Source organism: Podarcis cretensis (assembly GCF_951804945.1).
Source record: "Podarcis cretensis genome assembly, chromosome: 6".
NCBI lineage: Eukaryota > Metazoa > Chordata > Lepidosauria > Squamata > Lacertidae > Podarcis > Podarcis cretensis.
In genome coordinates this window covers 10,935,607-10,959,761 of record NC_137175.1, presented here as the reverse complement: position 1 = coordinate 10,959,761, position 24,155 = coordinate 10,935,607, and the positions used below count along the sequence as shown (strand labels likewise).

General features: G+C 43.1%; 1 protein-coding gene and 1 long non-coding RNA gene across 2 annotated transcripts in view; one reads left to right on the top strand and one right to left on the bottom strand.

Moving 5' to 3' along the window:
• LAMA5 (laminin subunit alpha 5) overlaps nt 1–24,155 on the bottom strand; it is a 197,563-nt gene that overhangs the window by 95,920 nt on the left and 77,488 nt on the right. The window contains exons 4-8 of the mRNA XM_079980179.1: nt 20,988–21,106; nt 17,820–17,990; nt 15,632–15,729; nt 3,470–3,585; nt 860–978 (exon numbers count right to left, since the gene is read on the bottom strand). Of these exons, the coding sequence (XP_079836305.1) occupies nt 860–978; nt 3,470–3,585; nt 15,632–15,729; nt 17,820–17,990; nt 20,988–21,106 (623 nt within the window). The remainder of the gene's footprint in view (nt 1–859; nt 979–3,469; nt 3,586–15,631; nt 15,730–17,819; nt 17,991–20,987; nt 21,107–24,155) is intronic.
• LOC307218129 lies at nt 914–22,793 on the top strand. The gene is made up of 3 exons (XR_013839805.1): nt 914–996; nt 20,910–21,129; nt 22,120–22,793. It is a non-coding gene; the product is annotated as an uncharacterized lncRNA (long non-coding RNA).

Sequence of the window (24,155 nt, the reverse complement as noted above, 5' to 3'; positions counted from 1 at the left end):
TCGGCTGCACATATACTAAAAATTGGAATGGTGCAGAGAAGATTAGCGCCTAAAGATATGTAATGAAGGAGCCAAGTGAGCCTCCCAAGGGAAAGCATTGCACAAATGGGGAGCCACCACAGGAAAGGCCCGTTCTCATGTTGCCACCCTCCAGATCTCTCATGGAAGAGGTGGATGAAGATGGGCCTCAGATGGTGATTGGAGTTCATATGGACAGTCACCCAATTCAAAGGTAGCCTGTGTTAATATAGGCCTTGCACATTACAGGGTCCTCTAGCAGTACATTTGGGAGAAGAGTTTGGATTTGATATCCCGCTTTATCACTACCCAAAGGAGTCTCAAAGCGGCTAACATTCTCCTTTCCCTTCCTCCCCCACAACAAACACTCTGTGAGGTGAGTGGGGCTGGGAGACTTCAAAGAAGTGTGACTGGCCCAATGTCACCCAGCAGCTGCATGTGGAGGAGCGGGGAAGCGAACCCGGTTCACCAGATTACGAGTCCACCACTCTTAACCACTACACCACACTGGCTCACAGTGAGGTGAGAGTTCACTCACTAATTACATAAGGAGTGAAGCAGCTCTTGATACTTGAGATATGCTATAATCTGCATTGCATGTCATGATCAATGGGCCATCCCTAAAGGATCCTGCCTCCGTAAGAGTCTGTATTATATTCTTTTCAGATCCTTTCCAGTTATTTTCCTCTAGGATATAATCTGATAACGTTAAGAGCTCACATTTCCTCTTAACAGGTCTCAGCTTTCTCACGGCCAGTGCAGTAGTTTCACTGGCAACGCCAACAGCAACCCAAGAGACACAAACGCCCTTTGTTCTGCAGCACTTCCAGCCAAGACTTACCTGGCAGTCAATGCATACACCTCCACCTGAAAGCTGACCATCACGATTTGTGCTGGCCTTGTGAAGATCCACCTCTGGGTCATAATAGCAATCATAGGCATGGCCGTTGCAATTGCAGGCTGCGATGACAAGAAAAGGTGAGTTAGAACTGACACAGCCTCTGATTTACATATTCTTCCTTTTGCAGTAGTAAAATTAACTGCTGTGTTTTGAATGATGCTTTCTGCCCATTCAACCAGACTGCAGAAGTTCCTAGAGCTGGAACAGTTTTGTATCAACCCAGCTACCTCACTGCTTACCAAGCTCCGGATAATGTATAATGAATAACTTAAATAGCAGCTCAGGGTCCAATACAGGTGTTTTGGGGACCCCATTGTTTACTTTTGTTCCATTGTGAAAACTTCCTCTTCTTCTTCCCACTCTCTGCTGCTTCTTCTTTTGGCAGTGATCGTATAGTGGTTAGTACTCTGCGTTGTGACTGTTTTAATTTAATACTCAAGTACAGAATGAATCAGCGGCATCTGCTGGGCGAAGCACGCACACTGCTAGGCTAGTGAACAAGATGTTAAGTTTAAACTCGTTTTCAGAATCCTCCCCACTGCACTCCAACAAAAGCCAACGAAGCATGAGCGTGTCAGATTTCTGTTCTCTTTGAACCCTGCATGTGAGTGAAACGCAGGCCAACACCGACCGTCAGGTAAATCAAGTGCGTTCATTTCTGGTTCTGCAACTGCCTGTAACATTAAACAGCTGAATGAACCAGTTCGGGGTTTTTTTATATATAAAAAATTCTGCTAGGGGCTGTACCTGTGCTTACGTCACTTGCCAAATCCCCTCGTTGCATTCCCCCTAGAGCAGCGGTTCTCAACCTGTGGGTCCCCAGATGATGTTGGACTACAACTCCCATCATCCCTGACCACTGATCATGCTGGCTAGGAATGATGGGAGTTGTAGTCCAACAACATCTGGGGACCCACAGGTTGAGAAACATTCCCCTAGAGCTTCCCAGTGGCGTATCTGTGTGGAGCCTCTCTGCAGCCTCCCTCTCAGCTGTAGGTGGGCAGACGCAAGCCCCACACTGCTTGAAAAAGCAGTGCGGAGCTTGCAGGCAGTCCGCCCGCCTCTGGAGAGAAGCGTGGTTCAGGCACACTGCAGGCCCCACGGTGTGACACCCAGTGCCCCCCGCCTCACGTAGTTACGCCTCTGGATTAGGCAGATTCATGGAGGAGAGGGCTGTCAAAGGCTACTCGCCATAAAGGCTGGTTGGAGGTAGCAATGCTTCTGGTTTCTGGAAATCACTCGAGCGGAGAGTGCTCCTGCAGTGGCGGAGCAAGGGGCGTGCAGGAGTTATTTTTTCAAAACCACATATTTTTGCCATTTCGTCACCCCTCCCTCAGTGATGACACCCGGGACGACCTGCACCCCCCTTCCTACACCACTGGAGCTTCCCCTTCCTACCCCATGCAACTACTAAGCTTGTTTTGCACCTGACCAAACCCATTTCTGAATCCACTCTCCTGTTCTTCAGTCCTGCTTTGCACCTGTTTTCACCTTTGCTCCATTTCCACGCTGCTCCCCCTTTTTGTGCAATCCCCCACCTTGCACACAAACCGCCCCCGTGGTAACCTCCTGCATCGTCTTCCGCCCGCACACAGCAGCTCCTGAGCTCCCTTTTTCACTTTCCACCCAACTATGAAGCCACCATCCCCTCCTGTTCTTCAGACCCTTTCATGGCCCTGCTTCCACCTTCAACCCCCCTCCTATGCCTTCTACTCCCTCCTTTTCTACAACACCTTTTCCCCCTCTTCCTCATTCTTCTTAACTCTCCCTTGCACATGGACCAACCTTCCATTTCCATGCCACCTCCTCTCTCCTATTCTGCAGCCCACTTTGACAGCACATCCCATGCAGATATATGTTACAGCATCTTGAAGATGAGTTGAATCTCAAGTGCAAGCTTGCCAGTTAGCTTGTTCAATTAGAGGTCAAGTTCAGTTGATGGACACTGCACTGTTTCCTTGTTAATACATATCTCATCCAAATTACTACATTAAAACTGGAGCTTCATGTTGAAGACAACACATGATACTAGGAGCGGAATACATGATTGTGGGAAAGTACTATGGAATATTTGAGGGCTCCACATCCTTTATCTCTCTCACATGAGGGAAAAGTTTAAAGCAGACTTTTTTTTTCCCTTTCAGCATTCCTTCCTTCCTGTTGTAGTTAAACAACAGCAGAAGTTGGAGTAAAGCAGTGGAAAAGAAAGAGAAAAATAGCAGTTTAAAACAAGCAACTTCTTCATTTTAGTTTCTCTCCCTTCTTGCTATACTCAACCTTTCCCCCTCACATATTCCACTGAATGAAGGTTATTTACTCCAATCTCTGCTGTTTAAAACCACCACTTTCCTCTCAGCTCTCTCTATCCCTTTTTTACTCAAAACTTCTAAATCACCCACTGGTGTTGTGCAAGCTGCCTTCTCTTCCACTCCCCTAGGCCACCCTGACTTCATGCAAATCCAGCATTGTGATGAGGAAATACAAATCCTCCCATGGAGGCTGCCTGATGACAGTCTTACATTTTTATGTATATAGGAAGATAAAACTTACATTCACATTCATTGGCGCTGTCGGTTGTGGCTGGTTTCCATGGCATCTGGTTGAAGCCTGGGCAGCATCGATCACATGATGCTCCACAGGTGTTGTGCTGACAGTCACACTGTAACCTGGCAAGTGAAGACAGAGCGTGCTTATTACTCTTGGAGTAGGTTAGTGAATGGCCCCAAACATGTCGATTTTTTATTATAAGAATGAACCTAAGCAGTATTGTTAGCCTTACATCTTTACTTTGCAAGTGACATCACAGAAATTAAATATTTTGAACAGTAATGACAGCTTGTCCACACAATACTGTGTGTCAGAGAATGCTGTATCCTACGTTTACAAGCATTACTACAGAACAGAGCCCCCAGTGGATGTGTGAGGCTATTTATTTAATGCGTCTCACAATGCACCAGTAAGTTCTGATGTGGTGCACACTGCCAAGGAGTGGGAAGGGGCAGGATCCAAATACTTTGCCACAAAAAGCAAAATGCATTGGGCTCCTATCTGACAACTATGAGGAAGAATGCCATAAAGGAAATACAAGTATTACTAGGATCTCTGTGTAATTCATTTTTGGTCAGTAAAACTTTTAAGGGCACATCTATACTTTTATACAGTACAGTCATTTGCATGCTACTAATGACTGGTATTGGGACTATCTCTAGAAAACTGTGTTCCTCCTCTCTTACTGCGTCTTCTCAAAAACTTCCACTTGACTTCTTTAAAGAATTAATAACAACAACCCTATTGTATCACTGCACTTCAGTTTAACAGCATTGGAATGTTAATACCAAGAATATCCCCCTGGACAAGGACAAATGAGTGGCAGCTGCCCAAAGGATGGGTGGGAGCAGTGGTTGGAGCAGTACATTGCTGCACAAATGCCATTCATTTCAATGGGAAATCTGCAGGAGAAATTCCTGGAGGATTACGCCTTCCCTGTGATTTTGTTAGCTGAGGTTTGCTCTGACTAAACAGGCAGATCTAGAGGCGCCAGGCAAGACTTAGAATCTTGTCCTGACTGGGCCATGGTGCCGATTTATTAGGTAAGGTGACATCATGCCATAAACTTGCACTCCACTGTGCCATTATACCCACCCAACAAAAATGTGCTCTGTTGTGTCAGGCTGATGGATAATACAGTTCTGCTCCAGCTTTTATCTGCGCAATTACTCATTTCCCCCTCCAGGCATGCCTCACCCTCCAATGGCACACGCCTGTACAGTTCGCTCATTCAAAACTCAGGGCTTAAAAATAGATGCATTTTATAAAAGCTGTAAGAAATAGACAGGGAGCTGTGGTAGACAGCCTGTTTCAGGTACACACCCATGTATTTCCATTGAGTCCCTGGGTTTGCATGCAGAGCCGATTGTCAGACAGTAGGGGTAAGAGCAGAAGATGGTCCTCCAACCACCATATGTAGCAGCTGACAATGGGTTGTACTCAACAAGGCTACAGATCCATCAGCCCAAGGGATTTCACAACAGAATGCTCTCCCCTCCTTTCACATGCCCCCTAAATCTGTTCCCTCATCCCCCTGAAGCACAATTGGTGATAGCACACGAGTAGATAGAGGAAACTAATCCTGGTGCAAATGGGACTATTAAATTGATAACCATCCAACATCAACTTCGTGGCACTCGCACCAACCGTGGAGGAAGGTAATCTGCATCAGCTTTTAAGTTTCCACCATGACTGAACAAATGCTACAGTAATTAGTAAAGATTCTGTATCCTGTATATTTCTCTCTGGTTATCAGAATACTGAATCATTGGTATTCTGATTGGCCATGCTCAGACATCACACTAAACCACAGTTTACAGTGACAAGAACAAGCCTAATTAAGCTTCAGAGTGGCTGGGACAACCCAGTCAGATGGGTGGGGTGCAAGTAATAAAACTGTTGTTATTGTTAGACTCTCATGCTACACCCTCCTCCTCTGGTGCAACCATGAGGAGAAGCTTTAGCTTCCGATTTCTGATTTATCAAGTCTTGTCGTGTTGTCTAAACTCACAAGACATTTTGAAGCACACCATACTAAACAATAACAGGGGTTTCTTGTTCAGATGACACAATAAACTGTGGCTAATGAAAAATGGGCTCCGTGATCACTGCAGAGGGTGATAGACGCCAGCTTCTTGAGAGAAAAACGATGACAAACCTAGACAGCATCTTAAAAAGCAGAGACATCACCTTGCCAACAAAGGTCCATATAGTTAAAGCTATGGTTTTCCCAGTAGTGATGTATGGAAGTGAGAGCTGGACCATAAAGAAGGCTGATCGCCGAAGAATTGGTGTTTTTGAATTACGGTGCTGGAGGAGACTCTTGAGAGTCCCATGGACTGCAAGAAGATCAAACCTCTCCATTCTGAAGGAAATCAGCCCTGAGTGCTCACTGGAAGGACAGATCGTGAAGCTGAGGCTCACTGGAAGGACAGATCCTGAAGCTGAGGCTCCAATACTTTGGACACCTCATAGGAAGAGAAGACTCCCTGGAAAAGACCCAGATGTTAGGAAAGATGGAGGGCACAAGGAGAAGGGGACGACAGAGGACAAGATGGTTGGACAGTGTTCTCGAAGCTACCAGCATGAGTTTGACCAAACTGCGGGAGGCAGTGGAAGACAGGAGGGCCTGGCGTGCTCTGGTCCATGGGGTCACAAAGAGTTGGACACGACTAAACAACAACAGATGAAAACTGGAAACACAAGCTCAGAAGATGTGAGTCCAAGGCTCCCTTAGACTTATTCTAGTTGTGCCAAATTATGGTTAGCACAGGGATAGTAGACATGGTGCCCTCCGTTCCAATCAACCTGTCACAACCCTAGAATCAATTTGCCTTCTTCATGGGATGAAGTTGAGAGCTCTGAACAAGTAGAAGGGCACACAGAGCCAGCCGCAGAAGCACTTCCACCAGATGAGCCTGTGCAGCCAGTATCCCTCCAGCCCATTCTACTGCCATTCTCAGACTTGGTGGCCCATTGCAGAAGGCCCAGTAAGATCAGAGGCCCCTGCTGCTCCATCACAGTGGGAGAGACCACTGCAGTTGGCCTATTTAACTGAAAAAGTCCCTTCCAGTGCAACGTGCGCTAACAACTGTGATTTGTGCCTTTGATGGAAAGACATGAGCGTGCATCTAAAGCAGGCTGTATACCTCCCTGTCTATTTGTGATAGTTTTAATAAAGTGCATGTATTTTTAAGCCGTTTGTTTTGAACAAGAGAACAGTGCGTGCGTGTGCCATAGGAGGGAGAGGCAAGCCTGGAGGGGAGAATGAGTAATTGCATGGATAAAAGCTGGGACAAAACTGTATTACAACAGACAGCATTTTTGTTTGGTGGGTAAAATGGCACAGTGGAGTGCAAGGTTCTGGCATGCTGCCACTGTAGAGGGCTGAGCTGAAGTTTGTTGCTGAAGCAACAAGAGAGCCCTGCAGTCATATAGGACAGGATGAGCCTTGCCTCACCAGGTCTTGCCTTGCTTTGTTCAACCTCTCCTTGCATCCAGCCTGAGTGCTGCCTGGCACCATGCCTTGTCTCACTGCAGACCAGAGGATGCAGCTAAAACCTGAAATGTCAATAGTAGGTGATGGTGGGAATTGTTGCTCACAACATCTGAAGGGCACCATGATGAATATCCCGGGTTTATGGTAATATCCAAAAGTGGTGAGTGTGTGTTTTAAGATTCAGCAGTTTGGTTGTGGGAGGAAAGTGGGATAAGGATTATCACTTCTGAGACTGAAACACAAATTTTGAAAGGCCCCATTGTATGAGCAGTTTTCCATTGACATGTTGCATTAGCTGAATGTCTTGCACCTTCTTCACTGGCCAAAATTCAGACAATAGCTGCACACAACAGTACTGGTAAAACCTGCAAAACTTTTGCAAACTCATACACGTTAATGAGGATCTGCAGAAACGTGCTTACCTATTATAAACAGGAACCACATAAAGAAGAATAAAGGAACAGCTGAAGTCGGCACATTCTCTGAGTCAAGTTCTGTGTGAGAGCTCATTGAGAAAAATAGATAGCCAGAGTGAGTGGGCTCCTCAAGCAAGAGCCCAGCTCAATTTATAAATTTCCCATAAATATGAACTGGACCATAAAGGAATGTTTATAAAAGGGAATGGTGAGCCTTAAGAGCAAAGAGGAGGGACAAAAGAAACACTCTTGAGCTTCATGAGAGAGAGAAATTAAGATTACATGAACCACCTTCCTGGATCTGGCCAAGGTATAACTTTCTGTTTCTAGCAGCAACAAACCAGAAGCTTCTAAATCTCCCAGGCAGGATGCAAAGGTCATGCTAATAGCCTCACATCATTAGCAAGGGAACAAGAAGAGCTGGAAGTTCCCTATTCAGAAATAAGGAAAAGAATGATGCATGGAGGGCATTGCACTCTGCAAAACTCTGCTCTGAAGATTTGGAAAGGGCCTTTGGGAACTGCATTGCATGATGCAGATTCATTCACTGCTGAACCAAAGCTATAACTCTACATTCACTCCGATAAAAAGCTACGAATGCCTTTAATAACAAACCTCGCTCTTACTGCAACATGAGCAACCCCATCCCACCTTGCCATGTTGACAATTCACAGCATTTGTGCAAAGAAAATTAGCTTGTTTGGGCAGTCAACATCAGATAGTTTGCAACCCTGTAAGCAAGAGCCAGGAAGTCCTCTGGTCCATGGGGTCAAGAAGAGTCGGACACGACTAAACAACAGCAGCAAACCAGTCCAAATACTTTTACTGAGTTACCTATAGCCACTCCTGATACCTTTCCTACCTTTCAATCCAAGGACTGGTGTCTTTAGCACAGAGAACATGCCTAGAAGTCTAGAAACCCAGAAATAGTTTACATTGCTGGTGGAGATAAGCAAAGACGTCCAGCATGCCTGTCCGTTACTGAAACTCCACAGCACCTCATATGTCAAGTGCTCTGTGTAATGAATTACACATCAATGTGCTTACTTCAGTGTTTACATATTTCATTGATTGAATATATACACTTTGGTGGGCTAAACCAGGAATGCACTTCTTTACTGTAACCATTGCCCTTCTCATTGACGTGAAATGTGACTCAGGAACATTCTGTGAAGCAATGAAAATGCTTTAAAAGGCTGAAGGGCCAGCACAGCACACACACCCAGTTTAAAGGCAATTTGCTTTTGTGCTGCAAACATCATCCTTGCTCAAATTCTGACAAATGAATTTTGTCTTTTCCCCAATGTTTCCAGTATCAATGAGTTTATAATGTTACTGTCATTTTGAACCCACATTTTTATTTTGAATATATTCTGCAAATTTGTGAGTTTTATTTTCTCTGCACTTTTTGCCAAAGGAAATCATGCAAATAAGCTAAACAAATCTGCTGGCAAAGTAATCACTAAAACGGGCCCATATAACTACCAGTATTTGCTACCTATGGCTCAGGGTGGATTTGATTTAAATCCAATAGATGTAAATCACGATTTACATCACGATTTAAATCACTAGTCAGTAAGACTTGATTTGAATAATATTTTTTTTACAGAAAGACTCATTCTTGCTGGTATAATCTTAATATTTACAACCAGATGAAGGTTTCATTTTTTTTTTATAATAATTTTTTCAGAGTAGTTCTTACAGTTATATCAAGAATTACTGATTTGGTTATACTATTAGAAATACAAAAACAGATATTTATGAAATTATGGTGAGGTTTAATAAGTAAACTGCTTATATTTGGACAACCTTTCTGCTGTACTTTATTGGAAGGAGAAAAACAATCATTTCCTTAATAACAATTCACAAAAGTATAGTGGTACCTTTGGTTACGTACTCAATTCGTTCTGGAGGTCCATTCTTAACCTGAAACTGTTCTTAACCTGAAGCACCACTTTAGCTAACGGGGCCTCCCGCTGCCGCTGCACAATTTCTGTTCTCATCCTGAAGCAAAGTTCTTAACCCGAGGTACTATTTCTGGGTTAGCGGAGCCTGTAACCTGAAGCGTATGTAACCCGGGGTACCACTGTATACCGAATAGTTCGTAAACAGGGCTGTTCTTAAACCGAGGTACCACTGTACAACTGTATGCATAAGCCACACATCTCTTTCAAGAAGTAAATACACAGCCCTTGCCAAAATTTCTCTAACTTCCCTAACTGAAAGGCTACCCATAAGAAGCAGGAAATGGCACCAAAAGAGATATGCTACCCTACAGGAAGGCTGCTTGGAATCAGCAGTGCCCTCCCCATCGTCAGATGAGGTAGGCAGCGTTGGAAGGGAACTGGGATGCAGAGAAATCAAAACTGGCTGAGTCCATCTTCGTGCTGAGTGATGGCACTCTTTCTCTCTGTCCCAATTCCATGCCTTCATTTGTCCACCCACAGCACTGATTATCCATGTATTACCCCTGCCGCATCTATGTGAATACAGCGCAAAAGAATGTCTGTTTTCACATTGCGATTAGACACACCCATTGGGGGCAGGGAATGCATAGACAGTAGCATCCGAATTTCGCTGAAGTCATTAGTGGAACCTCTGCCAAGTTCAGCAGGGAATCCCTGGAGTTTTCCCCCAAAAAATGCCTTTCAGACTGCAGGTAAAGTGTGGTATCTCCCTGTCAAGAAATCTTTTTGGGTGGTGCAGCTGCTTCGTTATACAATATTGCTAAGAGACACATCCAAGCATTGCTAGAACACAAGGGGGAATCAAATCAATACTTTTTTTTATTTATTCTTTCAGTTTAGGGAGAGGTGCCAAACTCAGACAAGAACTCTCTTTATTTTCATTTTCTTTTCTTTTTTACTGATTCAATATTGGCTGGAGACCACTAGACTCATATGTTAGAAGATGGCTGGGAGAAAAATAAAACCACTGTTTGTAGGAAGGGACATGCAATCCTTTGAGCCTTGCTCAATAGAGGGGGCCTTTTCAGTGCCTAGACTGTGAAGACCCTAAAAAACTCACTGGGTAACTTATCCTGAACTCTTAGAATAACAAGGCCATGAAAATTTTGCGAAACAATAGTTAGGCAATAGTTATTTTGAATACCTAGACAGCTTACTGTAGAGGGGCAATGCATGATTTACACTCGGGGGGGGGGGTGTTAGTATTATTGTTCTGTTTCTTTTTTATATATAGATTTGCTGAATGTGTCAAAACGTTTGTTGGCTGCACTTGTATTGTGGTGGCCTATGGCTTTAAACAATGAAGTTTATTCACTCAATAGTTAGGCAGAAACGTCTGGAAATTCTTGAGTTTCTAGACTGAAATTGAGTTCTGGTCAGGACTGGCCCTACTATTAGGCAGACTGGGGGAGCGTGCCTCAGGCGACAGAATTTCAGAGTGCTGCTCCATTTTAGTACTCCAGAAAAGTACTAAAATCTAGTAATTGAGCCATTTTGTGTGCATTCATAGAACATGCAACCATGCACACATGGGCTGTTTTTGGACCTGGAATGCTACACATGGGTTCCTACTACGGGCTATTACTGACAATAGGCCTTACTTACAAAGCCAGACACTTCTTATCAATAAAGGGAAATTCCATTCATTATCATGAGCACATGGCAAAGTCTGAGAGTGGGGGGGGGGGGGCAGCTTGCCAAAATGCACCCTGCCAAACAGCTGACCAAAAACTTCATAGTTAACAGCTCCTTTTTGGAACAGTCACCTGACCCAACACTTTGGCTGTATGGTCATATCAACAACACAGAGGGTGGAGGTTCTGTGCCGTCCTGAGCTAAACCTTCTGGAGACGCAAGGAATTCCTGCCTTAGTGCGCTTTCAAAAAGAGTTACGGTAAAACGTCCAATTAAAAGTTATACACTCATGATCTATAGACATTGCAAGAGATTTTTTAAAAAATGTTTGAAAAGCATTAGCATCTTTATTTGGATGTTTGCACTGGGATTAGAAACCAAAGGGTGTTTAAATCTCTTCCATTTGGACAAGTTTTATATCTACTCAAGTTAATGAATTTTTAATATTGAAGCCCATGGATGACAAGGGCTTGACTCCTGAAGAGGACTTTATTTCGAAATCTTTCTGGCTGATTCATCTAAATAGCACTTATTTCTAAATGTCATCTGGCCTATAGGTAGAATACAGAAGTGCATTCTTAGTATTTGTCTGTATGTTTCATCATAGTGTTTTAGGTAAGTCTGCCTTTTTGAAGTTGTATTGTGTTAAGGAGAGCGGAACTCCCCCCCCCCCGTTTTTTTCTGTGCTATTTCAAAACACAGACAAGATGTGTTCCCATTTTGGCCTCAAATACATGCTGCTGAGGACCGCCACATCCATACCAAGAAGGAATGAGGCTTGCTTCTCACCAATTCACTGCAATGGAATAGGGACTCCTGCATAATGAGCTGGCTGACAGCAGACAACAGGAACATTTCACCTCAGGAAGCAGAGCTGGAATGAACAGCCCTCCCATTCTCTCCAGGGCGCTTGGGGTCTCAAGGCACCAGCAACAGAAAACAGCACCAGAGATCCCTGCCCACATTCCCCAGTATAGGCCATTTAGCTCTAGAGGCGCTGATCAGCACAGCCGCCCTTAGTCAAACCTTGGTTTCAAACACTGGTTAAGAAGAAAACCCTGGTTTGGGGTAGTTGCAGTTATATGCCTATGATGGTGTGATACTTACATGTGTGTCTTATGGGGGCGTTGGAGATTCATGCTGGAGAGGAAAGGATTTAAAGAAGGAGTTTTTAATTCTCAGTTTGCTCCCATTTAGGAGATTGACAAAGATACCATTGCATTTCCCGGTCACTCTTAATGAACGGAAAGAGTCCACTTGAATGAATAGCCAGGCACAGTGCCCAATATTACAGAACTTGGATTCTCAAACACTTATCCTAATTTTGACAGGCTCACGGTGGAAATATTGGACCCTATAAAGTATGGTGGCAGTTATTTATGAAAACTCTGACCTTGAAAGAATTCTTTACCAACAAACGGATAGTTCAGTCTCTCCTATTCTAAATTATGTTTAGTCTGCTATAAACCAAATAAATGAGTCTGCAGTACCTATGACTAAACTTCTCAGGCTTTCAAGGCAACTGTTCTCCTCTCTAGAATTAAGTCGTGCTCTTGTTCACAATCTGGGACCATGATGTTAAAGAAACAACGTAGTAGACATCAGACAACTGTGTTGATGGGAAGCAGAAAGGGGAGCAAATCTGTTGTCGTTTGCAGGGACAGGGACAGGGAGGCAGAGTGAGAAAGAGCAAAACATAAAAGGGGGCAACTACACAAGCAAAGTCTCATTTCAGCCCCTACTCGTTTTCCAAATGCAAGGAATAAGGCAACATTTTCCATTCTCATTATCTCCCGACAAATTTAGGTGATAGGGATATGAGCCGTCTCTTATCATTCATATGTGAGTGTCTAAAAATCCAGACATGATGAGGGCCAGGGACTAAAACCAAGTTTGTGCTCCTGTGTCCTCAAGAACAAAGTTTTGGCTCTGATTCCCGCTAATCATGTGCTTTGAAGCTTTTCTGTGAGTAGGTATTACGAGAGCTAAAAATGCCCAATGAAAACTTTTTCCCTATTGCTCTTGGGAACCGTATTTTAAACTACCCCCCGGCCAAGGAACAATACTGCAGAACACAAAGCCACCTTTGCAACAGTGAACTCTAGATATAAACAATGCAATCCTAAGCAGATCTGCTGTTGTTGTTTAGTCATTTAGTTGTGTCTGACTCTTCGTGACCCCCTGGACCAGAGCATGCCAGGCACTCCTGTCTTCCACTGCCTCCTGCAGCTTGGTCAAACTCATGTTCGTAGCTTCGAGAACACTGTCCAACCATCTCATCCTCTGTCGTCCCCTTCTCCTTGTGCCCTCCATTTTTCCCAACATCAGGGTCTTTTCCAGGGAGTCTTCTCTTCTCATGAGGTGGCCAAAGTATTGGAGCCTCAGCTGCAGGATCTGTCCTTCCAGTGAGCACTCAGGGCTGATTTCCTTCAGAATGGATACGTTTGATCTTCTTGCAGTCCATGGGACTCTCAAGAGTCTTCTCCAGCACCATAATTCAAAAGCATCAATTCTTCAGCGATCAGCCTTCTTTATGGTCCAGGTCTCACTTCCATACATCACTACTAGGAAAACCATAGCTTTAACTATATGGACCTTTGTTGGCAAGGTGATGTCTCTGCTTTTTAAGATGCTGTCTAGGTTTGTCACTCCTTTTCCCCCAAGAAGCAGGCGTCTTTTAATTTCGTGACTGCTGTCACCATCTGCAGTGATCTACTCAGATGTAAATCCTACTAGGTAAATGCATTTAGGATTGAAGCCCTAAGGCTGAAGTTCTTAGAAAACCAAACAAAGAAGAAGGTAGATGAAATGCTTAAAAGCCAAACATAAAAGCAGGGCGATGGTCTATCATCTTTAAGGAAGAAATCAAATGCAGATGGTAGAACTAGATCAATCAAAGAGAAGAAAGGAAGCAAGGGGCAACTGGTATGTAATATGCTACATATATAATGCAAAGTGCAATGCAAATTGTGAAATAGTAGATGTTCACAAAGAAATATTTATTGCTCGTGATCACATGGGAAGTTGTGGAGGTGTGGAACTTCCAAATAAGCCACAGATAAAACAGACAGGAAATTTATAGTGCCAGTCTGCAGCAAGTAAACATATTTAGCAGTGTTCTTCAAGGTGCCTATCCTGGCAAATTGTTATATTAATAGTAAACAGTCACAAATTTGAAGGCTACTGGCTTTGATGGCTATGTGCTTCCTGCATTTGGAGGGCAGTATGTCTCTGAATACCAGTTGCTGGAAACTGCAAGAGAGCACAGTGCTGTTGTTTCTGGGAACAGGATGCTTGACTAGGTGGGACTTTGGACTGACCCAGAAAGGCTCCTCTTATGTTTTCCTATTTGCTCTGGACAGCCAGTGTGATCACCCAACTCACATCTTCTCATGAAATCCTTGTTTTACACACTGTGAAATCAACCCTGTATGCTTCAGAATTGGATCAATCTGAGGCTGGTTTATATACTGAACTGAATCACTGCAAATTCTGTTCTGAATGTTATACAGTGGCACCTCGGTTTATGAACTAAATCCGTTCCGGAGGTCCGTTCTTAAACTGAAACCGTTCTTAAACCAAGGAGCGCTTTCCCTAATGAGGCCTCCCGCCGCCGGTGCCCTTCCACCGTTCAGGTTCTGTTCTTAGACTGAGGTAAAGTTTGCAAACCGGGACACTACTTCCGGTTTTGCAGAGTTCGTGAACCAAATAGTTCGTAAACAGGGCTGTTCTTAAACCGAGGTACCACTGTATTCTTTCCTTCTACTTGTCAGAGACTTTTAAGTTCTGTTGAAGGACTAAGAAAACATTTTTTCTTATATCAGCTCAATAAACAGTTATGGGTTTGCAACAAAAAGCTAACTGACCGCTGTTCTGGGTAGCACATGGCTCTGGTTCAAGTGATTTGGTTTGACTTACCGTATTTTTTTGCACCATAACACTCACTTTTTTCCCCCTAGAAAGTAAGGGGAAATGTCTGTGCATGTTATGGAGCGAATGCCTGTGGGTGGCGGGGGGGATCTGCTGCAGTCGTGAGCAGAGGATCCATGGTTCCCCTTCCTTCCCTCCTCCGTGGTTACAAAGCATGGATCCTCAGGATTTTTGTATTGGGCTACTCCAAACTCACTGTCAGATCACATGTCTGTGGCCACAGCATGAACCACAAAAATCATATATCCACTATTTCGTTTAGAATATTTTTTTTCTTGTTTTCCTCCTCTAAAAACTACGTGCGTGTTATGGTCTGGTGCGTGTTATAGAGCGAAAAATACGGTATATTTGAATGTTGCATGAGCCGCTGTATTTGGTCAGTAGGACAACATAATCTAGGTGATGTTGGCAATCAAGGAAGCCGTTGTGGTGATGGAATAAAGTGCAAATTAACAAGGGGAGAATCTTGCTTTAGAATTCAGCTAATCTAATCTATCTTTCTATCTATCTATCTATCTATCTATCTATCTATCTACCTATCTATCACATTACACCTTGCCTTTCGACACAACTGGCTCTGCTGACTTACAGCAAAATTCATCTTTCAGTCCCTCCATTGCATTATGAACCTTGTTTCCCTTTCACCAACTATCCTTCTTAGTTCAATTCTTTACATATCAGTCTATCTTGGCATGGTATTTTCCAACAGAAGTCTTACCTATAAGGATCCGTAGGGTCTTTGGCATCACAGACGTCAGCATGACCATGGCATACGCACCGTCCTCCAATGCTGATATCTTTGATACTGTAGTAATACTAAAAGATCGCAGAATGGTTTGTCCTTGTCACTTTGCAGACATCGGCCATATATTCTCTCCCATACAAAGGAATAACCTCATGACACAAATGCCCAGCTACTTCAAGATAAATAACTCAAACTTTGTCAGTGATAGGATTCCATCTGACACATCCTTTACGAAATTATTCTTGAATGATGGATCCATCAGTCAAAAAAGTATTCCTTACAGGAAGAGCAGAGTAATATTAGCACCTCTGCCCTGCCTGGTAATTGCCCACACTGGCTATTATACAGGGTGTGAGAGAGGATCAGAGGCTTACAGTGTCATGGCAACAGTATTCATAACTCTGCTTATCACAATGCAGCTTTAGGGTGACATCACAGAAACGTCATGGGCTGTGTACTGAGCAACAGACAAGATAGAGGCACTAGCAGGTCCAATGTGGTATATGGCGTAATGAAGGCTCCAAGGACCAGACAGAAAGTATTTAGGGCATTCAGCCTCTAGAGCTGAAGTCCCATCCCCCTGGCTTAGTAAAACTGACAGCCCAGGACATTATGCCAGGCAAGGCTAAACAATTTGCAACTTTTGCTCTTTATTGTCTCTGTTCTAAGAGCAGACCACCATCAGTCTGAACAATATCAATAAATACTGGATTCCTGGTTAAAAGCATACAGGGCTTTGAAATCTGCAGAGCCTCTGAGGAGATATTTAATGACCTAGTTAATCTCTCTCATTTTGTGTGGGAGTAGCACGACAACACCCACCCCTACCAAGGTGAACCAATAGGTTTTATTTCTTTAAATAATACTTTGGGGCATTTCTTCCTTCGTCTGGCAGCACCAACTGCATACTTAAAGCCTCTTCAGTGCAGGCCACAGTAAGTAACACCTGCTGGTTATTGCAGAGCTAACAAACAAGCAGACTGGGATATCCCCCATGCTGGACTTTGCCAAGGAAGTTGTTTGTAGCAATCAGCAGGTGCCTCAAGTGTTGTTGGGTGGGTGGCTTTGTTTGTTTGTTGGCAACCAACGTTTTCCCCACAACCCCCAAGCAGATTGCAGATTTATTACTCTAGACATCTGCATATAACTCTCTCCACAACTGTGCTGTTTGATAGACTGCAACAATGATCTCAAAGTCCAAAATGTCTCTCCATAGGAAGGGTTGAGCTGTTGGTCATGCATAATTGGGTTTGTGGGTGGGAATGTTACCTAACAAAGTATCACACATATGTATAAAGGGTTAGGAACTTTTTAGTTGATCAAGGAACTTTTTTTTAGTTTAATTTTTTTATTAAATTTCTTTTTATAATATGTTAAATAATTTTGATCCTAATAGGTTCAGAATAGACTTAAACTCATATATGAACGTGCCACTGAGCATATATTCCAAAGGGATATCCAGTGCATGACAGAACTTTAAAATCTTTTTGATGAATTTTACGTGCTATTTTTAATAAGCCGACCCTGACATTTTTTCCTGTGTTGAACTCTCTTTACCCCATGTGCACTTTATTGCAAGCAGAGAAAATCAAGCCCAAATGCAATATATAAATCCTGTTGTATATACTGCAGCCATTTACATGCACATAGTATTGCCATTTATTACAACACGCCCTCACTTCCGTATGGGAAACTGGTAACATGCAAAGTGCAATTTAAATCCAGGTCACCCAGGAACAAGTCCTGTAAACCACTCAGTCTACTGATGCCCTAATTTTACCTTTAATCTTCAGATATATTTTTCATCATCATCATCATCATCACTATTAAACATTAGTGAATCTAATCTAATAACAACATTGATTAACTGTTTTCTGCTTGTCCTGAACAGGAACTACTCAGAGAAGACCCACTGAAAATAATGAATATGGCTAATGAAGGTCCATTAATTTCAGTAGGTCTACTCTGGCTAAAACTTAGTTGGATACAACCCTGTTATTCACGGTAGTCATTTGGAAGATGAATAAATGTGTAGAACCTTTCCCCTTGGAAGGATACCATAGTACTCTGTACCATTTACTCATCTCTCTAATGTTTCCAAAAGCTACTGCTCCCACGCAGATTTGACTGATAAGCAAAGAGGAGCTTAGAAGCCTCTTACCCTCCTGGTCACGGTTGGGTCTCGCAAGGCCTTTCCCATCAGATGCCCAAGTAGGGTGTTAGTCCGCAGGAAGCGTAATCGAATGTTGGTGGCTTTGGTGAAATTCCTTAGCAGAGGAGAATAAGAGAAGTTCATGGCTCCCGGACGCCCGTTCACCAAAGAGACCACAATCTGTAGAAGCGGAGTGAGAAAGAGAGGAATATTTTAGGTGATAGAAAATGTGTGTGTTTCTCAGTCTGGAAATATGCTTCACCATAGCAGTGGATCAATACAATTCTCATCTACTCATTTAAATTACAGTGGTACCTTGGGTTAAGAACTTAATTCGTTCTGGAGGTGCGTTCTTAACCTGAAACTGTTCTTAACCTGAAGCACCACTTTAGCTAATGGGGCCTCCTGCTGCTGCCGCTCCACCGGAGAATGATTTCTGTTCTCATCCTGAAGCAAAGTTCTTAACCCGAGGTACTATTTCTGGAGTCTGTAGCGGAGTCTGTAACCTGAAGCGTCTGTAATCTGAAGCGTCTGTAACCCGAGGTACCACTGTACACTATACTACTATGATCAGAGCAAGTAACAATGGGAGGAATTCAGCATCGCACTGTTAAAAATGCTGTATCAGTACAAGCATTTCTGCTTGTACAACAGAACAATCTCTCCTCCCACACCACACTGTTCTAGGGATTCTCCCTACCCCCCCCCCAGAGTTAATTTAGGGAGTGGGGGGAGAGGGAGGAAGCCCCATTGCACTAGCAGAAGTCTCTGAGTGGGTTTCTGCTAGTGGGACCTGTTAACTGAATCCAGCCCAATATGTTCTTATCTTATTCCTCCATGCAGCAAATCTCCGAGGTAAGTCACAACTGCTCCCATTTTACAGATAAGGAATTGAGGACAAAAGATTATGACTCATGGAAAGCCATGCTCGTGGCTCAACTGAAATGTCAAAAGCTTTCCAGGTCTAGATCTAACATTCGTATCAAAAGATATCACTGGTTCTCTGTAAATTGTCTTTCAATAATGTAAGCAATTATCAACTTGACTCCTGCACACAAAATAGGAATGTACAAACTACAGAAGAGTAAACTGACCAGTCAGTTATAGCTTGCCATTGAAAAGTAAGTGGGGTTGGTATAACCAGGTTGATCCAAGGTAAGTTAGCTGAAGGTTCACATTCACTGTCAATGGCTACTAACCATGATGGCTATGTGATATCTCAATTGTTGGAGGTATGCCTCTGAACAGCAGCTAGAGGGAATCACAAGTGTTAAGAGCACCGTTGAACTGTGGTCCTACTAGTGAGCTGTCCATAGGACTTTTGGTCTGATGCCACAGGGTTCTTATGTTCTTACATTCTTATTGAGATCAGTGCGATAACTTAGTCAGGATTTAAGACCCACTAATTCATTCCAAAGGGATTCAATTCAACATACACTATGTCGCCAAGCGATGAAAAAAAATCTCAGCTGTAATCCACTTCAGCATTCGATATGGCAAACTTAACATGTCATGCCAATATCACATACAATTCTGAATTTCTTCATTTACACATTCTGCCATTTTCACAAACGCAAGGTATCTCAGAGGGTATGTGGGGAATGAATAAGGCATCTTTAGGCACAACAGAGAATTTAGCTGCAATGAACAAAATCCCATACATGGATGAATCTGTTTCAACTGAGCTGCACTCCATTACAATCTGAGCAGCTGCTAATCAAATCTCTATTATTTCACCCAGTGCTGAAAAATGCAAACATGCCCTTAAAAAATGGAATTAATCCCTTTGGTAAAAATTAACCAAAGTAATTCTGCACTTCCTTTCATTCCCAGACCTTGTGTCCCTCCCCCCCTGCAATAAATCGGCCCCCTCCTCCTGCTTAAACAGAATGCTTTGAGGACAAGCATGTCTGTGGTTGAATGAACTCTTTACACCCCACCACAACCCTTTACCAATTGCAGCAGAGTTTGTGTCCTGGAACACAGCATCGGCACAGCTGGAGGAGTTCCGCCAGCATGACTCAAGATTACAGCAGAATTTAGCAACAGGATGTGCCAGAGTTTCCCAGGCGCAATATCCCATGGCCTATTATCAGCTTTGGATAACTCAAGAAACATTCAGAAAGGTAAAGTTCACTGGACAGGGCGACAGCTTGCTTATCTCCCAAGAGAAAGGAATATCGCCGCAGAGCCTATCTTCCATTTCCATGACTCTTCTGGGCAAGAATGGAATTGGACAGACGGTACAGCGTTTGAGATCCCAAGAATCCAATCTTTCATTTCTTAAAATAATTTCTATGTCTCATGGCCAGAGAATATGGTTTGGAAAGGCACAGCTAATGCTTGAAGAAACCAAAAGCTAGACAGAACTTACAATGGCTTGTAAGGCTCTATACAGTTCTTTATTTGAAGTGCCTTTCCTCCCCCCCCCCATGAATAACAACAACAACAACAACAACAACAAATTTATTATTATTATTATTATTATTATTATTATTACCCCACCCATCTAGCTGGGTTTCACCAGCCACTCTGGGCGGCTTCCAACAAAATATTAAAATACAATAGTGTGCCAAACATTAAAAGTTTCCTTAAACAGGGCTGCCTTCTGATGTCTTCTAAAAGTCTGGTAGTTGTTTTTCTCTTTGACATCTCTTTGATATGACAACAACCCTGTAAGGCAAGTCATTTTATTCCCACTATATAATTCCAATAGTATAGATAGGTTTGTCCAAGGTTACCCAGTAATAATATTCAACACTCTGTCTACAGGCTCATGCTCTCAGGAACATCAACATATGGAAACCTGGGGGGTATCCTCCATACCTTATGTTAATTCAGCATTGATCATTTTATATACAGGACTTGAACTGGGTGATGTGGGTTTTGGGGGGGGGCGGAGAAACCCTACAAAAATTAGGCTAATTTGCACCTGAAAATTGTCAGTTTGCATAGTTTCTGGTGTCATAGATCAAATTAAGCATGCTAATTTTACTCGTATTTATTATAGAATGCTAAAAAGTTTCAAACTGCTATGCTTGTCAAATTCATTCATAGTTACTATTGAACTTACAAAGCAGATTTATTTTTTTTTTGCAGAAAAATTAAGCACAGGGGAAAAATAGAACCCACATCACTGCTTTGATGCACAGCCAGACAAAAAATTAAAGAGTTTACCTCGCCGTTCTCCAAGGGGACAATTCGGGAGTATTCAGTGGTGCAGATGGCGTCATCGTCTTTGGTTATCCGTTCCAGAGTCCTCAGGCCAAATTTCTCTATACAATCTCTCTTGGAAGCTATTGAGCAGAGAAGTCAAGAGGTGAACATTTTAGTTGTGTAAAATGAAATATTAATAATATTCTGCAATTGTATTAGAACTTCCAAATATTCAAAGCGCTTCATCTACTTCAGTGTAATCCTCATGTCATCCCTGTAAAGCATATCAATATTATCTTCCAATATTAGTATATTTGAAAACCTTCCTTGGGGGTTTTTAAAGCAGAGGTTAGATGGCCATCTGTCATGGATGCTTTAGCTGAGTTTCCCTTCCAACTCTACAGTTCTACGATTCTATAATTCCTGAGGCTGAGAAAGAGTGGCTTGCCTAAGGCTACCTAGTGAGTTTGTGGCAGAGGCAAGTATAGAAAAGAACTCCCTGATTTCTTTGATAGGACACGACACCAGCTCTCCAGCATAAGATAGGACAAACGCAGAAAGCAGACATGGAGCACTAGGGATTCACAGTGATATACGATATATGATATCTTTATTGTCCTAGTCCCATGCAGAACAATGAAATTGAAAAACTACATAAAACTTTCAAAAACCCCTAGAAACTCTGAAACCCCATTTTAAAATACACTATACTATAGAGACCCCTGATGCTGCGTTTAGAACCAGAATTGCATTTGCGTAGAGGCTGTTTCTCAGGCGGCTAGTCCTGGCCTTTATAACCCTATACCTTCTTCCAGAAGGCAGAAGGTGAAAGAGACCATTTCTGGGGTGCGTACTATCCTGCGCTATCTCTGCAGCTTTCTTATGGCACCTGGCAGCATAGATTTGATCTAAGGTGGGAAGAGGGCACCCAATTATTCTCTCTGCAGTCTTTACAACCCTGGACAGCATTGTTTTTCCCCTAACCGTGCAGCTCCCAAACCACACACACAGACCATAAGTGAATACGCTCTCCACAGTGCAATGGTAAAATGCCATCAACAGGTCCTTTGAGAGATTGTTTTTCCGGAGGATTCTCAGAAAATATAACCTCTGCTGTGCTCTCTTCACCAGGTCTTTGCTGTTTTCTACCCAGGTTAGGTCGTCTCTCAACTCCATTCCCAGAAATTGAAACACCGAGACCTGTTCCACGCACTTCCCCTCAATAATCAAGCTCAATCAAGCTCAGACAGTGAGCTTTGTTTAGGGAATATCCTACAAAGTGCAACGGTGGCTGCTTTGGGGAAGGGTTGCGATGCAATGAGAGAGCATCTGCTTTGCATGCAGCAGGTACCAGATACTATCCCCAGCATCTCCAGGTAGGGCTGGGACACAGCCCTGTGTGAAATTCTGGAGAGCCACTTCCGGTCAGTGTAATGAGCAAGGCGGACCAATGGCTTGACTCATCTTATGATTCCTATGCATTTGCAAAAGAGCCATTAGTTGGCACTCTGAAAAGCGTCTGAAAACCTGCCATGCTGGTGCAAAGGAACATGGACCTGTCTCCCTTATCCCTGCAGCTTTTACAAGAATGCAAGTCCCATGCAGATTTGGAGCTGGAAATCTTACTATCCCAGGCAAAGGTCCCAACCCACTCCCTCAAGGCCCATCCAGAAACAGCTGCAGAAGGAACTGAGCTTTTGATTCCTGCCAATAATGGCTAAGCTAACTGGCTACGCTAAGGAAGACATGCTACAGTGCCCCTCAAACTCCCCACCCACCACCCACCTCCAAATCTTGGAACTGACAGCACAGTGCTTCTCTAATGGAAGATAGCTGCTAAGAGTGGCTGGGGAAGTCCAGCCAGATGGGTGGGGAATGAATGAATGAATGAATGAATGAATGAATGAATAAATAAATAAATAAATAAATAAATAAATAAATAGGCATTGCTGGGCAAACAGCTCCAGAGTGTTCATGAACCGGTAAGAGAGCTAGGTATCAAATAAGCAAGAACCAAAAATAAGTAAAATGATCACCATGAAAGACGGCATTTCAGCGTAGGCTACATGGATTTAGAGGGCCTAATATACCGTATTTTTCGCTCCATAAGATGCACCTGACCATAAGACACACCTAGTTTTTAGAGGAGGAAAACAAGGGGAAAAAAAATATTCTGAACAAAACAGTGGATGTATGATTTTTGTGGTTCATGCTGTGGCCACAGACATGATATGTGATTTGACGGTAAGTTTGGGGTAGCCCAATGCAAAAATCCTGAGAATCCACATGGATCTGTGCTTTGTAACCACGTTTTTTGTGCCATTGCTGCCCCACGAAACAATGGGGTGTGTGATTTTTTTGGTGCAGGCTATAGCCATAGACATGCTATGTGATCTGATGGTGAATTTGGGGTGACCCAATGCAAAAATCCTGCGGATCTATATGCTTTTACCACCCCTCCCAGGCAGCCTCCTTTATCGCTAGCATCCCTTATCTCCCTCCCGATTGCTTGCTGATCAGCTGCTCAGCGGCTTCATTTCAATACCCCCTTCCCTCTTTCTACAAAAAAAAAAGCACAATCTGCTCTGTGCCCCCTGGGCAATTCAGCTCCAGGGACCGGCATTCACTCCATAAGACTCACAGACATTTCCTCTTACTTTTTAGGAGGAAAAAAGTGTGTCTTATGGAGCGAAAAATACAGTAAGTAGCTGGTATAACTTCACACAACAAAATATCCTGAATTGGCTGAAGAGAGATGTTGTGACCACTGGCATTTCCTCAAAATCCGCAACTGAGGTTCCAGCTAGGCCCGAGGGTAATTGTGTGCGGGCACATGAAAAACTGAAATAGCAAATGAGAGGGAGAAGGACTAGGGCCATGGTGTGGATGGTTTTAACTCTTACAAACACACACAAACATCCCTGAAGAAAATCACCCTTATATATTTAAGTGCACATTTTTTGACTATACACAATTAGCATCACATCTAGTTAGCGCCACAACTTTTGCTAAAGCCCTGGAGGTGTACCTCATGCTTCTGTAGCAGTGTTTTGAAACTTCAGTTGCTGTGCATTTGAGAGGCACGAATGTCTGGAGAATGCAGCGGCCAAGGAGGCAACGAGAGAACCAGCTGCCAATTCTCTTTTTTTTAAAAAAAATATTTTATTAAATTTTCAAAATACATAATAA